Consider the following 18869-nt stretch of genomic DNA (forward strand, 5'->3'; position numbering starts at 1 on the left):
TCTTTAAAATCTGTGTATTTGGTATATTAGTTTTTGAATTTCGGGCAAAGCTACACGAGGGCTATCTGCGCTAGCCGTCCCTAATTTAGCAGTGTAAGACTAGAGGGAAGGCAGCTAGTCATCACCACCCACCGCCAACGCTTTTACCAACGAATAGTGGGATTGACCGTCACATTATAACGCCCCCACGGCTGAAAGGGCGAGCATGTTTGGTGAGAGAAGTATTCGAACCCGCGACCCTCAGATTGCGAGTCGAGCGCCCTAACCACCTGGCCCGGTATATTAGTGTCAGTTGTAGTTAACCCTTGAGAGATGTGGCAGAAAGGATTAAATAAAGATTTGCGTTTGCCATAATTGTTTCTTCTCCTGTCCACTTATTCTAAAACCTTTCATCCACAAAAAGAACTCTTTGTTTAGTGACAATGGCTTACCTATGTTCCAAACATTCCTTCACATAGAATATTAAAAAAATAATTCATTTGATTTATGATAGATAACTCGGCTACTTATGTATATTCACACTTATGTTTTATTTTTACTTACCTTATCCCACTTAAGCATTTTTTTTTTTTCATTTCAAGATCATTTTTTACTTTGCAGCTATTTTAACGTGAAAATCATATTCAACGAACTCCAGTCTTCTGTACGTTGTTTATCACTAGATGTGATAAATATTAAACTGATTTTATAACACTTTGAATGAGGTTGTTTTATATATAATAGTAAGTCTAATTTGAGAAGAATAAATGTAAGGGCTAGAAATTATTAAATACAGATTTAGACTAAAAAAAAATACTGGAACAATAGTATTTACAAAAAATACAATATTTTGTATAGACCACACTATCTGGATGTTCTAGTTCCCCAATATAATTTGTTGACCATTGTCATAGTATTTGTACATTTTTCACAGAGAAATTTTTGGTTAATACAAAAATTAGTTCATTTTGGGACTATTTTGAAACCTTACAAATTAAGAGTTAAGCAAATTCTCGTAACCAAATAACGCACATGTTGTTGATCTTAAGAGTATACATAAATCACAAAGAGCATTCTGATATTAAGTACCTTATGTTTATTATCAGAAAATGTGATTTGTTTAACAAAAAAACAGAAGCTACAAACTGTTTATTGTACACATGTACTTATACCAATTTCAGGATCATTGCATGCAAATTCACGTTACTGTCTATGAGTTGCGACATATTTTGGTACAAGTTCTGTTAATTAGCCAATGAAATAATGTCTTGCACCCTACCACAAATCATGGAATGATAGTTGAATGACATCATGATTGATCAACTTATTGTGTACTCATGCCAAATGAAACAATGTAATTTAATAACACCAAATATGAAGGCTTTACAGGCAAATGTCTGCACAATCATATTTTAGATATTGATTGAAATTACCTGAGGCATACAGTCTGTTGAGAAGCAAAATGCTTCAGAAGTTGATTTCTTTTTTCAGAAGTGTTACCAAAGACAGTGTGATAAAATATTCACGCGATATTTGGTAAACTTACAGACTGCAGCAAAAATCAAATGCTTCAGCTTCTAACTGTCAATTCCGTACATCGTAGCAACAAATCCTTTAGTTGTTGGATCATACTGTCTGTGCTTAGGTTTGTATACATCCATATGGCTTCTGTATTGTGTTTCTCAGGCATGCTCAGCACGTGACAAAAAACTGAAACAGAGTTCTACCCATGAAGATACATTTGATAAATCTGATAAGCAAGATTTTAATTGCAGTGACTGTCACAATTGGACTTTAAGGGTTACACATCTTAAACAAAATGGAACAAGTTTTAATTAACAACATAATTAATGTTCTGAACATGTATTTAACTATTACATGTACAAATTATAAACAATGGAGAGTAGGTTTTGTTTTTCCATTTTATCATGTCAATTGTTTTCAGGCCACTGGTTCTAAACTTCAGTGACCTACATGACCATTAGATAACTAAACAAATTCCAAGTAACACCTAGTAGCTGTTTGAATTTCAATAAACTGAAAAGTTCTTTCTACTTCTTGTTTCTTATGACCTGCTAAAATTACCTTACTGAAAACAGAACAGGGCCTGATAATCTAAAAATCTGTAAGAACAAGACCATCATTAGGTTTGTATACTGATACTTGTCTATTAAATTATCAAGCAACTAAACTGGCCCCTTCAATACATACAATTCAAAACATTAATTTATTTTCAAATTTTTGAGACACATATAAATAATTTCAAGAAATTAGTTCACACTTTATAAATTACATCAAAAATACATGTACATACACACATTTTAAATCAATATCTTTTACAAAATTCAATCCTGGAAAACAAAAGTACACTTTTTATTTGATTCAGTAGTCTCCACAATTAACACTGTACACATCATAAAGTAGAGAAGTTGAAACAGTTATAATAAACCAATATGGAAGATTACAGCAAGAGCTGGAACACGCAAACCATTCATTACTGTTGTCAGTATACAAGTAACGAGTGTTTGGAATTAATAGGCAGTTCAGTGGAGGTGTTGATGATTATCATAGTAATTAATTGACTGATAGGCATAGACAGATACACCTAGCAACATTAAATATTTAATCAATCATCTAATTTAAGTCACACACTTACAAAACTCTTAACCAAAATATGATAGCCATCAACTATCCCAGTTCAAGTACAATAAGAAATAAGCATAACCATCATTTAAAGTCACCTCTCCTTCCCAATTCCCCATTTTTACAAAGATACTGCCCACAGCTAAGTGTTGTGAAAATACCATCTTCTACTTGCATTTGAAGTACTACAAACTGTGATCTGTGATAGATACTATCACATTTTATATGCACAATAATAATAAAAAAAGTTAGTAAGATCTGTTTCACTCTTTTACTGAGCGTTAAACAGTGTTAACATTTGTCTGAAGCCTCCATGGATTTGAACAAAATTTTACAAAAAAGGTTGAGTTAATACATTACAGTAATATAATAGTCAACAACACAATGTTTGCTGACCCTACTGAAATATCTTTAATGCAGAATTTTTAAGAAGTATATGACATGTTATTAACATAAAAGCAAATTGTACACAACAAACGTTTTTTGTAACTTTTACCTTAAGCCTGAAAAGATCTGGATTTATAAAAAAAAAGAAGTTACAGACCATTCCATATTTTCAACCACAAGCTGTTCAAATATATCAATTGTTGTTACTTGTGTTACACTATACATTCCAACACAGGATGTTATATTCTTAAGCATTTGATACACAAGTATGTAATTACATTGTTAAAAAAAATACAATTTTTGTGTGCTCAAGATGTCAAGTTTGAATACAAGGCCATACAGACTATAAGAATATGTACATGAAATCTATTCATTGCATACGCCCATAGTAAGCATTTCATACATGTACAAAAGTGAATCATATAGCCAAGAAACTGCAGATATTGTCGAGTCACAAGGTTTTCAACAGGTGAACAGACGGTTACATAATTTTAGTGTTGTCTAACCACCAAATGTTCATAGGTTGACACCTCTGAAGGATACATGCACATTGTTTAAAAACTGAATGTTGTTGAAGTGGTCAAATCTATGTCGTACACCAGTATAAGTGTTAATAAACTTTATATATTTTTATATCCAGTGGTTATCCAAACAGTTACTCCTAATGCACATGTGTATACATATACTTTTATACACATGTGGATAAAAAGACTATTAAAAACTGCACATGTCTATTATTACTTGATGTTCAAGTGATTAACTTTTAATACACGTGACTATACAAACTAAGAAACTGTACAGCTTTTTCGACACTGTAGGTTTATATGGTCACATTGCTGGTGGCTTTTTCTGGCAATTTTTTCCTTTTGTAATGCTGAATGTTGGGCTCTTGTCTTATATGATGTCATAGAGTAAGATTTCAAACAAGACTTGAGAGCCTGTGGCAGAGGAAGTTGTTCGATGCTATAAACTGTTGTTCGAGTCACAATTGTCCGGCAACAGAGTTCTTGAAGGGTCAGAACTGCATAATACAAAATAAAAATTAAGCTATAAACATCATTCACAACACACTTTACATTTTTGTCTTATATGCAATATTACACAAAAATTATATACTTAACTGTAATGAATTAAACAATTTATGAAAACTTACAAATGTTTGAAGATACAGTAAATAAAGTAACTACATATATAACTCCATCATGTACCCTAACACAACTATTTTAATAATTCATTCTGTTTTCAAATACATACGTATATATAAAGGAAAATTATTTGCAACTTCATTACAATGTGTTTGAAAATCAGTAAAATTAAGGTAGCATATACCCTTTACATAGTGTTACTTGGCCTTTTTATCAGGAAAAAACATCTTCATACTATGCTCTTTGCAGGAACATATATTGAAATAGGTACAAAGACATATTCTGGCTGTGTAACATTACCACTGTGGCTAACTTGCATATTATAAAAGTAAAGAAATACAAAAGAAATGTCTTATGTTCCTGATAGCTTCTACAAACATGACTGAATGCTCCCGAATATGGATCCAGACTTTGATGGGATGTGAAGAATTAGTCTGAACTAAGGAAAACTCTGAAAGTAAAGGGATTAAGGATCCAAAATATGCAAACAATTAATTGTGATATATTTTTTGACATTTAAAGGGATATGCTAAATTTTGATTCCAGAGCTACATGAAGTTTCCAGAAAATTTCAAACTTTTAGTATTCCAATCTTTGTTCAGCAACTAAGAAAATAGTGCAACTATTCTTTTTCTTAATAGTATGAATGTGAAAAGTTCAGTGCACACTTTTGTAAATTTTGATTGTTAAAAATGTAAAATATGCTTTTAAACAGCTTTCAATATAACCTGTATTTTACCATTATTTGCCACTAATGAAAGCAATCCAAAAAAGTAAGAATGTCAAGTTCAGTAGCAGATACTGAACTGAGAACTTCCAAAATGAGCATCTAGTGATTTCTCTTTCACAAATTTTACAATATTTACTAATCCTAGACTAAAGACATGAAACAATGAATTCAATCTGTGTCTAGTCAACTGAAGAAGTTACCCATTTCTTTAAAATTGAAAATAAATATTTATTCTTGAAAGCATGAATAACAAAGAAGAACAATTAACCTTATGGACATGGGAAGGTCAAAGTGCTCACGTTATGACCTTTTTACAGAGTTACATTCAAAGTTTAATTAAATTACTTTATTATCAATGTATGTTAATAAACTTGGCATTAAAATTTAGTTCATAATTCAAATTTCTATGTTATTTAAGTTTTTCATTTTTCATCTGAAAATGAAATATTTAAATAAATTCTCAATCTGCACTTCCGAGTCACATCATGCAGTGGTACTGTGGTTCAACCAATTACAAACCCATGCTATAGATAATGACAAACCAGAATACAAAATTTCAACCTTTTCTGAGATATCATTATTTATCCAAATGACATTGACGTGCCCCCTGTCACATCGTCTGCTTTTTAAGAAATGTCTAATTCTCTCTGACATTGCTAACGGACATGTTTAACCAATGAAATGAGCTTATTCTAAATTTTGTAAGCAAGACAATTGATTTGTATAGACTAAAACTGTGATGTGTTAGGCTAAAGCTGTTGCTCTAAGCAGTAATGGAATCTTTTAATCCATTTATAGATTAGTTTGTTTGTTGTTACACAAAAAGCTATACAATGGGCTATCTGTGCTGTGCCCACCATGGTTATTGAAATCCAGTTTTCAGCATTACAAGTCTTCAGATTTACTACTGAGGGGCTTATAGTTTAGTTAGAAAGTAAAATAAATATAATAATTTTGGGACATTTTATTAGAATATCTGATTTTTTTTGCATTAAAGATGCATATTTGAAAGCTATGAACTATTTAGGACAACCAACATAGTGAGATAAAATAAAAGCACTAAACTGCAAACCTGAATGAAAAAAATTCAAGTCTGAAATAAGTGCTAAATTTCTTGGTTTTATTACATTTTTTATTTATTGTTATATATATTTTTAACAAAAGTAACTAAAATGTGATGATTACAAATTTATTAGGTTAAATATGACAAACAAAGTGGAAAATATGAAAAAAAACGTGATCTTTTGGAGGAACACATGGGGACTACTGTCTCGTGATGCAACTCTACTGTGGTTACACCACGTTCTTTCTGGGAGATTGTTTTGTTATACTAGTTAAATATAAGAGCAATAAAACAAAATCAAATGAAGGCAGTTATGAAAATGTTATGAGATCTAAGTTATCAAGATAAAAAAATGCAATTGTTTGTTATAATCTGCAGTTATTCTAGAAATAAAAAGTAACAGATTGCATTTCATATTTTTCAACCTTTTTTTTTATTCACTCTGCATAATTCTGTTGCAGTCTGTGTTAGGGCAGAGTGAATAAGAGTTAAAATTTATTTTACCTAACAAATTTTGTATATTAATTTAGAAAGTTCTTGAAGTTATGAAATATAAACACTGTAAGACAAATAGAACTATTTTCATTCTTAGTATGAATATCACCTTTCATTCAGTAAAGGCTTCTTAAATTCATACATATCTTTAGCAAAAACATCTTGTTAAAATTATTTAAAATGTAAAATGTACTTGTAATATTTACAAGCTTGCCAAATTTTGTGAAGACATACATAGTACATTCAGAGTTTGTGTAATAACATGGTTACATTGTATTTACAATGCCATTTAAACTGATTGAGCTCCATATTTAGTTTTAATAAAAAAAATACCCTTCTTCTCTTCATCTGTACCCAGCACCCTCATTCTCAGAGTTCATTTATAATAGCTCAGTTCAGAATGACTGTCGTACAGTGTTATTGCTACTTGAATCTCTTTCTCACACATTCTCATCCTTAAAGATTACAGCTTCCAATCCCATGCAACTTACTTGATAATGTATGTAAAATTAGCAATATCCTGATGAGCATGTTACTACCCTGTATGAGTTGCTTCTCTTTAAAACTAAAGCATCTGTTTGAACAATAACGATTACAGTATGTCTTGGGTTGATGTAACACCACACATTATGTGAAATTCATCCAAAAACGCTATAATAAAGCCATAATTCTGTTTTAGCTCAAACAGTAGGTGACATCTCATAAACATAGCAAATGTTGGTTAAAATAAAAGTGCTCTTTTATTTATCCGGAGTTTAAAGGTAGTTTTTCTGATTTTATCATCAAAATGTGAAAATCCCTCTAATATGCACTATAAATTCCGAAAAACAAAAAATAAAACTTGGCATTACTCACAGGTATGTTAAGGTGGTCAGTTACGTATAGTGAGTTCCTGCCTGAAAGCTGTCATTCTTATAACTGTACAAATATAATGGATTATTTTTGTAGTGTAAGCAATTTCACACTTCTAATGTATGCACACTTTACATTATGATTACAGTACATAGTTTAATTAATTGTGATGCTACACCACGACAGAAGTAGTAAAACTGGATATTTTATTATTATTATTACTATGAGTGGTTATCAGTCAGGTTATTTTCTTTCAAGATTTGGTTACCTATATTAGGGTGCTGCTTATCAGACCAGGATAACAATCTTAAGTCACAAGCTGACATTTTCCAACTATAATATTATGAGCTCCCCTGTCTACTGGTAGATATGCATGTGATATAGCCATAATTCATTGTAATCTATCATGATATCAAAGTGATAAATTACATTATTACAGAACTAACACCAGTAAGCTGGAACTAAGGGGAAAATCTAAAATCAGCAGACTTTGCTCTCCAGCTCCAAAGAAAAAGGAGGGGGAGCCATTTACAACAACTAATAGTTATATGCAGTCTATCACTTTGTGTGCTTCACTATTCAAGCCACTATAAAATATGGTTTAGTCATGTAATCAAACCATGCACAGTACTATCAAAAATTAGTAATATTGTGACTCAGTTGTATGGAGACTGAAGCAGTGTAACTGTTTAAACTACTTGCTGATTTATGAAGGTCAGCTTTGCATTTATCACTCGGATAAGATAAGAGCATGACAAGGTACTTACAAGTATATCAAAGTACATATTATGTGTACAACAAATACATGTAGATCAATAAGAAGTAACTTTATTATTATTACAATTGTAGAGAAAACGAACACTATAACCTATATAGATACTCAAGAAGCACTTTTTAAACATTTCTCCAGGTAAAAAATGAAGATATCCTAATATATAAAGACTTGACATACAGCAATATAAAATAAGCAAATTTTCTAATACAGTGTGTGTAAAGGACTAAAGATATGATGATACATTTACTAGTGTCTGTTGCATTTTCCTTTTACGATTGTAAAATTGTAACATGCTACTTCCATATTGTGAATAGTTATTACTGATTCATGAAAAAATATGTTCAGTGCAAGTATTATTAGAAACATAAGTGCTAGTAAATTAAATTGCTACTAAGTACATGAACAGGTCTACTAGTTATACAACTTTCTTGACTAGTTTAGTGTCATTGCATTTAAAGTTAAGAATGAGTTTACAAAGCATTATCCTGAAAACTATCATTAGATAAACAAGAAACTTAATAAGGCTGTTAGTTACATATGTTGAGTTTCTGTCTAAATGCTGTCATTCTTAAAAGTACAAATCTAATGCGTTTGATAGCATTGCATCTGAAACCCGAGACCCTCACATAATATGCTATCACACTCAGGCCTAGTCGAAACAAATAATGTAATTATGGATATGGTGCAATTAACACAGGATTAAAAGGGTGAAATATAATAAAAACATAAAATTCTGTTACAAGTATGTTGTGTTTTAGTGAGACTGTCAAATTGTCTGGCTAACTTTTGCTTTTTTCTTTAGCTTGTAATGTGAAACAAAGACCAAACTATGACCAACTGAAAATTGCAGATTTAAGCTACATCAACTATATTAGTTACATCACAAGCAGGAAATTTTACCTTAAGAGAAATGTGAATGTTAGATTTAAATAGAAGATAGCAAGTTTAAATATTTTTGTTCACAACTGACGAATACAAAGGTAGGTGTATATAAATATAGAACACCAAATAGGGGCAAATGAAGATAACAGTAACTGGTTGTTCGTCCATTTTGCTTGTTGTAAAGACAGTTTTTATGTTCCCCCACAGACAAAGAGAAGCAGGAGAGAGAGTTGAAACGCTGCTGTGGTACAAATATCAGGCAGTAGGAGTAAATACATCCTCAATGTAAATATAAATAATAATTCACCTTTATTACTTCTCCACAATCTTTCCATTCCATTTCTCTGGAGAGCCATCCTTGACAACTCTACAAATGATTCTCTGATGTTGTAATTACACAAGGGGCTGACTTCAAAGAAAACCATGTTGTTCTTGAAAGCATAAGTTTCTGCTGTGAGTTCATTCACTTGGCGCTTGAATGCTAGATGGAGTCGGTTACCAATGAGGATCTTTGGTACACCTGGAGCATGCTATAATAAATAAAATTATTTACTAATGTCAAAATTATCAAAGTAGAAAAGTTACTGCACTGTAACATAACTTTTCAAAACTTTGGCTGTACCAACTGAATTATTATTATTTTTTACTTCAACAGTACTCTCAGAATGCACAAAACTGATGAGAGATCTTGCACATAGGAATTAAGATAAAATCAGATTTAACTAAAACCTAATTAAGCAAATTTGGCACATTTTCACACACTTAAAGTCTATAGTTTTGTACAAATTAGAAACCCAAATTACTGATATTGACAAGCTAGAATATAAAATAAGAACCTCTTATCTTTTCTACTTGCTAAGATATTGCCCATGTAATAAATCAAGCACAGTGGTACCCCGCCCACCTCTTTCAATTTTTGGAAACACTCCCTTATATACACTTACTTCTATATATGACATGAATAACCAATCGGAAGCTCAGAATGTCCCCCTAGTGGCTTTCTCAGCCATTTTAACAGACTTGGATGCCATTTCTTTCTTTTGAACCAATATTTCAAGGAGGTAGGGTGTGTCTTTAGTCTGCTTGAAATTTCATATTTTTTTTAGACTTAAATACATCTTAGTTACTAAGCTTGATAAATTATAGTTGGAATTTTATGGTATTGATGTAGTAATTTATAATTTTTTTTTATTCAAATATATATATATACTAAAACCTAAAAAAATTATTTTGTTTCATATCCCTTCACGTGCAAAATTTTCAAAGGCTTAGCAACCTATGTCAAGCAGAAACAGAGTACAAAGGTCATAACTAGAAGAGATAATTGTTTGCTTTACTTATTTATTTACTGTTTTATATTTTAAGAAAACTAAGTTTAAGAACTTATTTCAAAATAGCAATAATCTATATACATATATAATAATTGAAATGTGACTGTATTTTACAAAATACTAGCCTACTAAAACACAGCCAAGACAAGTTACTTTGTACCAAAGGTCAGTTTTATGTTATTGGATACAGTAACATGAGTGCACGTGTGCCGCGTCATTGTAACTTCTGTATTGTTAGCCAGGCACGGCTGAAAGGTCAATATAATAAAAATAATAAATATATACAAATGTATAATGTTATGAGATTTAAGCTATTTAGTCTAAACATTTATGTTTTCGTGTTATAATTTGTGTTCATTCTAGGCATAATTTAGGCAGAAAGAGGCATAATTTATATTTATTTCCTAATTTTTTTATGGTGGTTACGAGATCGGCCAAATCTACTGAACCCATACAGAGATTTATTACTGAAAATAATAGACAAAATTTAAAGTTTTTTCTTAAAAAATGTTTGATAACTATTTGGACATTACAAAGATTTCGCATGTGAAATTAGAAAATTTTCTGATGCAAAAAAGTATTCTTAATCTTAAAATGAAAATTACTTTGGATGTTACATATGCAACATGCGAAAATAAAAAAAAAGGCATGAGAAAAATATTGCTTTACAAACCTTAAGACTTACTAAACAAATGTGATATTTTGTTTGAAAAAGCATTGTAATGTTTACTGATAATGTACAAAGTTTCATTAACATTCTCGTACTAATTTAAAAGTTATAGCATGAAAACTATAACAAGCACAAAATGGTTACAAGGTCAGTCCCAAAGACGAGCCCGTGCTCAAAGATTTAATAACAAGTATTTTCCTTATTTTCTCTATCAAAAACAATCTTGGTTCTATGATTTCTTTCTCTATTTCTATAACTTCATCACCCAATCTACTTCTTCATTTTTTGATTATGCTACAAGACCAAGTAATTAAGACCAAGCTTTCAAGTAGCATTAATATATGGGAGTGCACAAGAAAAATATCCAAGTAGCATTCATATTTGGTTAATTGAAAATTTAATCCGAACTCCATAGGCTGAAAATATCAATGATAAACAACATATGCTCACCTCTTCCACTTCCAGCAACCAGCGGTCAATTCCATCGAATGACCACTTGTTTGTGATGTCATATACTAAAATAATCCCCTGAACAAATAAACACAAGAAAATCCAATGAATATTATATATAAAATTCATATATGCTGTACAAGTTAAATAAAGCTAAATTTTTTTGATTAAGAACAAGAAAAATACAAATTTATAAAATTTTCATATGCTCAACAAATGCAAAGTCTTGATGAAGAGAGTGCTACTAAATCCAACTTCTATTCGATAAGTACAATAGGGCTAGTACACATTATACATTCCAAAGTCTTTTATCAAAAACTGCATTCATTTAGAGGTGTAAAAAAAAAGTCAGAAGGTCACCAGATTTTGTACTTAATAAATTTTTCTAATCGAATCACCTGAATGATTTTGCTGGAAACAGTTTTCAGAAATAAAGCTACTATATGTATGGATGTATATAATGATGGGTGAACATAGTCGACTTACTTGTGCACCTCGAGAATATGATCGAATAATAGTAGAAAACCTTCCTTGACCTGATGTATCCCTTGAAAAATAAAAAATGTTTTGTGAAATACAAAGGTAGTCAGTCACTATGATAATTTACCATGCATTAATGGAAGTGTTAGATGTTGTATTTAAAAATAAATCATCAATACATTATTGTATGTAATATTTCAATAGATATTAAAATTATATTATCTCCCAAAGAAGCTGCAAGACAACTATGTTTATAATATGTGACACTGGAAACATAATTGAACACTGTCTTTTGTACTTATTCCTGTAAACTATATTACACAAAATAATTAAAGATAACTAGAATATGTAATATCATAGATATGTCAAGAAGAACCACTGTTATAAGATATTGTCAATCACCACCCTCATTTCACTGTCAGTGAAATCAGCCATATGATGATCAGTTGCATGATATGAAATGCAAATGATTAGTCATTTGTCATATTCTCCCTTTCTCTAAAAAATATGTCACAGACAGTTGTCTCAGTTATCATTTTTTAGTGAATCACAAAGTCTAAAATGCTATAAATTGTCCAAGATCCATAATGTTGCTAGACCTCAGAGAAGACATGGATGTTTCACTTAATGAAATGGGCCATCAGAAGAATGAAAGTTAGCCAGATACTTTGAACGGACTACAAATGTCTATAAATATCATTAGAAGAATAAGGAACCACTTTCAAACCAACTGTAAAGAACATTACTATCTGCTGTTTCTGGCCCATTGCAATTGTAGAGTACCTGCTCTGACATTGAATCTGATATTTGCAGTCACAATGGATGCGTCAACATACAGGTGGATAGAAAAAATGTCAAAAGGCTAGCCTACGTGACAAATGCCCAATAAGGTGTATTTCACTCACAGCTTGCCTGCAGTGGTGTCAAGAGTACACCTGCTAGGCCAATGAAATGGGGAGCAATACTATTTTTATCTGCAGGTGATTTGCATTTCACTCTGAAGGAAAAAATAATGAGTATATATCCATCTAGAAAGAGTCTGAAGCCAGAACCAATCCCCAATTCCTTAAAGGTACATGCAAATTGTACCCTTAATGGCACATATTACAGGGACCACATCTTATAACCTTTTAAGTTGCTATATACTGGTGTTATCAGTCCAGATTTCAACCTAATAAAAGATAACATCTTCACACTTTGTGTTAAACTGGTACACACACTATTTGAAGAACAGAGGAAGTGGCTTGACCAAATGAAAGGTTCAATCTCTGGTCTTTAATCCAATGAGAATGTATGGAATACTATTGGGAGATATTTCAAATCTAATTAAATGACTCCAGCTGCTAAAGATACCCTGAAAAAAACTCTTTAACCCTACTAACACAGGTCTTTCTATGGCCATTACTTAAAAAAATCTTAAAACTTAATAAATTTTGTGAAGATACACTTACTATATTAAGCTATATTAAAGTTACAAGATTGGTCCCTGGAACCAAGTCTGTAGTGAAAGAGTAGTCAAGGGTACCTTAGGACCTTATCAACATTGATTTTAAGCATACAACATTGGTTCCAGGAAATATTTGCTATATGTGGTGACCATACTCCACACTGAGATGAAGATATAAAGCAATGTCCACCAAATTTTCATTTATAAGTGTTAGCCGAATGACCAATTATTTGCATTTCAGAACACGATACATCATCAAATGTATGATTTGTATAAAAATGAACTGAGAGGATGGACATGTCTTGTCATACCTTAAACAAAAAATATCCCAATTACCCTTTAATTGGTTTTTGCAGTGTACATGTAGTATCGTAAGGATCAAAGATTTGTTTGCAATATAACACTGTACATGTAAACCACAAAATGCTATATACAAATTAAATGAAAGATATTAGATACTATACTATACATAATTAACTAATAACATACAATAAATACACAGGAATGTTATTTTTTTTACTGATGTACATGTAGTTGAAACTAAAATGTAAATAATCTTGAGTAACTGCTTAGGCACTGTAATAAGTTAATACTAGACAACTATCATACTGCTAAGTGACACTGAAGAATTACAGCAATAAACTATTCAGAAATGTGCATTTCATCAGAAAAAAGCTGAAACATTACCCAACTACAACAAATTTTCAGGAAGGCTTCTTTATTCAAAATCCATGAAGAATATTTTCCTGTCATAAATGAAGTATTTTATTGCCACAGTTTGTTCTAATTACATTTTCATAGTTGTAGTTTGTTAAAACAAAAAAATATTTGTTACAGTAGGCAAAACAAATTTACAATAATTTGAATAAACTTACCATAACTGTAGTTTGATGCGTTTTCCATCTAAAAGAATTGTTGTTGTTTTATAAGCTACATCTGGAAAAAATGTTCCTGTTAATGAGTGTCTTTTTTCCACAAACCAATACAACTTTCTTTATAAAATATTTCACTACAATGACTGCCCTGATAGATTTTGTTACAATGGCTTAGAGTTGGAGACTTCATTATACTATGCACTGGTTGTAATGTTTTTGTGTTTAGTGTTCATTCATGTGTAACAGTACTTAATGAATTAACATTAAAAACTGTAACGTTGAAATAACTTCTGTAACATTTTATACAAGAGCCATTAATCACAAAACCAACAAGCTAAATAGCAAAATCCCCAACAGGAACATATATTTGAAGTTCAACAATAACAACAAAAAAATGGAAGCTGTTGCCATAATTAACCAGGATATAAATCAAAATTTTCAAACTTATGAATAATTGAATTACACATTAAAAGAAATTCTGACAAGCAGAAGTAATCTGCTAATCTTAATGTGAAATGAAACTTGGAGGAAAAAAAAGGGAGCTACACTATAAATATTACAAAATTGTCTTAAACATTAGTTTATCATTTTAGCTGTTTCTCAGTATGATTTGGGATATTTATTATGCTATTTTATTTTCATATATTTCACAAACATCGTGTGACAAAGGCAATATTTTAATGATTTACAAGTTATAAATTTGGTGTTTCTTCTAAATATACTCAAACAAAATTGTACAAAATTCTAGTTTCTTTTATAATGTTTTTAATTATTATACATGTTCTATCTTGTACTTACATTGTTATTTAGTGAAAATATTAAATATTTCCAATGAATTACAAACTTTATGTATTGTTCACCTGCAGAAGGTTTTGACTGCAAAGACGACAGTGACAAAAAAAGTATGATGTAAATGTTTGAAAATTAAATAACTTAAAAGATACCCAAGTTTTCAATATCATTAGCTGATGTTACTTTAAGCCACACTTAGGATTCTACCTCTAACATGTAGTTTACACCTCAAAAGAGAAATTTGTCTTTTTAGATAAGAATAGTTATGCTGGAGTACAATATTTTGCTAACATTTAACTTTAAACATGTAAGAAATAAACATACGAATGTAAAGCTAGTAAATTTGCATGTTTAGTGTTATACTGTTTACATTACAAATGTACTAAATTTCTATTAGCTTACAAAGCCTTAATAAGTAAAATCTTTAGAATATAACAAAATGTTACATACAATGAATAAAGACTAATACAGTAATATACAAAATTTGCTTCTTGTTATGAACAATGGCAAAATGTTGCATATTTTATATCACATGATACATATATCAAAGCAGTATAAAAACAACAAAATTTACAAGCATTTTTTACAGCTTTAGTACCAATGAACTTTTCTCATTAAACTAATACTAGAATAAAGAAAAAACAACTATGGTTACTGTTAATAAAAAATTTAATTATGGCAATAAAAGAATAAAAATACCAAAATGAATTTTATGCACATATATTTATCAAAATCTAAGCATAACAGAAATTTACAAAATATTAAAGTAATAAGTAATTATAATGAATAGCAATCACAAAAAGCTATCATTAAATATCACAAGAAAAATATTTTCCCTCACGAACCTAAACATTTGTAAAGAAAGCACCCAGTATGTCCATTACAAATAATCCAATTATGAGACCTAACTCAGTAATACCGTATTTGCACAAATTTGTGCATCCAATTATGAAATGTTAAATTGAAAAAAAAAAAGTTTTTTCTTACATATCAGTTGTACAAAATGTAATGAATAGTTTCTAAATATAGCAAACAACTATCAATGTATTAAACATTTTTGGAAATCTTTCACTGAAATTTTTTTTATGTGATAATACACTAAGCTAATAATTTATCTTCACATAAATCTTCATCATCACTAGAATTGTTGCTACCATTGGATTTGCTTCCCTGAACCTTTGTTTCATCCTCTTCTAACTCCCACTACATGTCATCATCCGTTCCATCCATTGCATTGGATATGCAACATTTTTTGAAAACTTTAATGATGCTTTAATAATTTTTGGTGGTAGCTTTAGTAAAACACCTAACAAAATTGAACACATGCGAATATAATGCACAATCAATTTTCTGGGAGGTATTTGAAGGAAAAAAAAAGAGAAAAAGAGTACATTATATCTGGGCAAATATGGTATTCTAATACACTAGACCTAAATCAGTTCTCTTCTTAACATCAACTTGGATTCAAGCACAAGTTTCACATATATAATGTGGAGTAACAATAATTATACATTTAATGTGAGAACTAACTGAACAGTGTGACTGAAGACAAGGATCTTGGCACCAGGGTGGATAAGTAACTCAAGTCATAGAAGCAGTGAGTGAGTTGTTTATTACAGTAAAACTAATAGAATTTTAGCACATATTTACAGACATGTTAATAAGAAGTCAGAAGAGGTAATTCTCTCTCTCTTTTTAGAAATCACTAGTTAGGTCTCACTTGGAATACTGTTTACAGTTTTGTCTGTTTATCTAAGAAAGATTATTGAGTACTGAAAAGAGTTTAAAGGAATGCTATTAAAATGATTCCAGGGATGGAAAGATAAGTTTACAGGTATGGAATGAGATCACTTAATTCATTCCTTCAGAAAAGAAGGGTAATAGGTGATCTTAACAAAGTTTACAAAATTATCTGCCAGATCAATAACTTACTAATAGAGCTCATAAGTATATCAGCCCTACATAGATGTGCAATAGCCCATTGCAAATACAATTTCCTTCAATATTTCAAGAAACATTAAAATGAATTAAAAAAACACATACCTAACACAAATATAAAACTACATATCTGAGTTGGCTGTATTTTCATGACCAAACAAGAGGTCTGAAACACTTGAAACCCAGTATAAAATATTACATTATCTAATATGAGACTTGCATATCTTGAAATAACATTTGAAAACAATCTGTACTAATACTGCACTACTGTACATGTGCAAACAATGTCACAAAATGACTTATGGAAATGAAGTACAAAGTTGGTCATAAACTGGGAACACAGAAAACCGTTTCTGTTTTATAACACGTGATGATGAAACTTGAAGAAGTTATTATAAAAGTAAAATGGGAGTTAGGCATAACCTAAGGTAATAGAGAATCAACAAGAAGCATTTCATTCTCTTTATGTTATAATACAGCATTCTTTGATAATTTTAAGGTTGTGGAAAGAGGGACATTGTTGTATTATTAATAAGCAGCACAAAACACACAACACCTTATACAATATTAGTGTGCAAAATTACAAAAGTATGCTGTTATAACACAAAGACAGCAATACTTCCAATTGGTTCCATTACATTATAGGTTGTCTAATTCCCATTTTACTTCTATAATATCTTCTTCAAACATCATCATATCATTTGTCACAAAACATAAATGGTTTTGCCCAATTTACGACCAACTTCGTTCTTCATTTCCATACATCATGTCATGTAGATCTTGTGATGTTCACTACACATGTCGGGTAGTGAAGCACTGGTACAAGTTGTTTCCAAATATTATTCCAAGATGCCTTTTATGCAAAAGTTGCATATCAGACAGTGTAATATTTAATAGAGGTTCAAGTGTTTCAGATCTTTCGTTTAGTTGTGAAAATGTAGCCAACTCAGGTAAGTTCATATTTGTCTTAGGAATGTGTTTGATGAACTTATTTTAGTATTTCTTGAAATATTGAAGAAAATTGTCTTTGCAATGAACCATTGCACAAATCTGAATAATGAATGTGTAGAGCTGATGTAGTAAAGGGATCTTTGATTTTTTGTGCTATATTCAGAAGATAATAGGACAAGAGAACACATTTAAATTTTGGAAAAGATAGGTTAGGTTCCAGTTAGGACAGTTTTATTCTTCTAACAGAGTGACTTGTGGAAAAAGTTGCTTTCAGCAGTAGTGGAGACCAGTACTATAAACGGGAGTTTAAGAGAGGAGTTGATGATTTCCTAAAATGTAGAGGGTAGGTTTTAAATTGTCACTTTTCTGAAGGGTAGATGAGCAAGAACAGCCTTGAAGAACCTAATGGTCCCTTGTTATCCATAGGTTATGTTATTATTCAATACACTAGATAATACCAACATTTTCATTGTTGATCAGTAAAACCTCAAACATATACTTTCAATCAATATGAACTAGAAATGACAGTGCGATAAATGCTACCATCTTATAAAAAAAAACATCTGATCACTGACCTGACCTGCATAAAAAATTAAACTTTTATATTTAATTGAGTGCAAAAAAAAAACAGTGTAGTAACAACCTACGTTGCATTATTCTGAAGCATTTTTAACTTTTATTTGCTTTACAAAGTATAACTTAAATATTTTGATAAGTAGTTTCTATGCTTTAAATACTAATTTGAAAATAACTAAATTCTAATTAAATACAAAATGTGACTGACCACATTGCACATATATTTCATTATTAATTTTTTTCTTTTGAAATTAAAGACAGTAATGAGGCAATGGGCATAAATAATACGAATCCATTAAATGAAGCCAATAATGGGACTTGCCAAACTTAGCTATTAATGGTTTCCTCACAAGGAGGGGTGTCATTGATATTCCTTAATTTTCTCAGTGGAAAAACTTAACCAAATTA

The 18869-nt window shown here is 30.6% G+C and overlaps 1 protein-coding gene across 7 annotated transcripts in view; it reads right to left on the minus strand.

Annotated features, from left to right (window-relative positions):
- Positions 1-2183: 2183 nt before the first annotated feature.
- Positions 2184-18869, minus strand: part of LOC106475948 (ras-related protein Rab-40C-like) — a 28719-nt gene continuing 12033 nt past the window's right edge. For all 7 annotated transcript variants that reach the window (XM_013936626.2, XM_013936634.2, XM_022381047.1 and 4 more), the window contains exons 3-7: positions 14205-14265; positions 11889-11949; positions 11403-11480; positions 9259-9481; positions 2184-4030 (exon numbers count right to left, since the gene is read on the minus strand). In XM_013936626.2, coding sequence (XP_013792080.1) covers positions 3795-4030; positions 9259-9481; positions 11403-11480; positions 11889-11949; positions 14205-14265 — 659 coding nt within the window. In that variant the 3' untranslated portion in view covers positions 2184-3794. The remainder of the gene's footprint in view (positions 4031-9258; positions 9482-11402; positions 11481-11888; positions 11950-14204; positions 14266-18869) is intronic.

Source organism: Limulus polyphemus, unplaced genomic scaffold (genome assembly GCF_000517525.1).
Source record: "Limulus polyphemus unplaced genomic scaffold, Limulus_polyphemus-2.1.2 Scaffold150, whole genome shotgun sequence".
In the NCBI taxonomy this organism is placed as follows: Eukaryota; Metazoa; Arthropoda; class Merostomata; order Xiphosura; family Limulidae; genus Limulus; species Limulus polyphemus.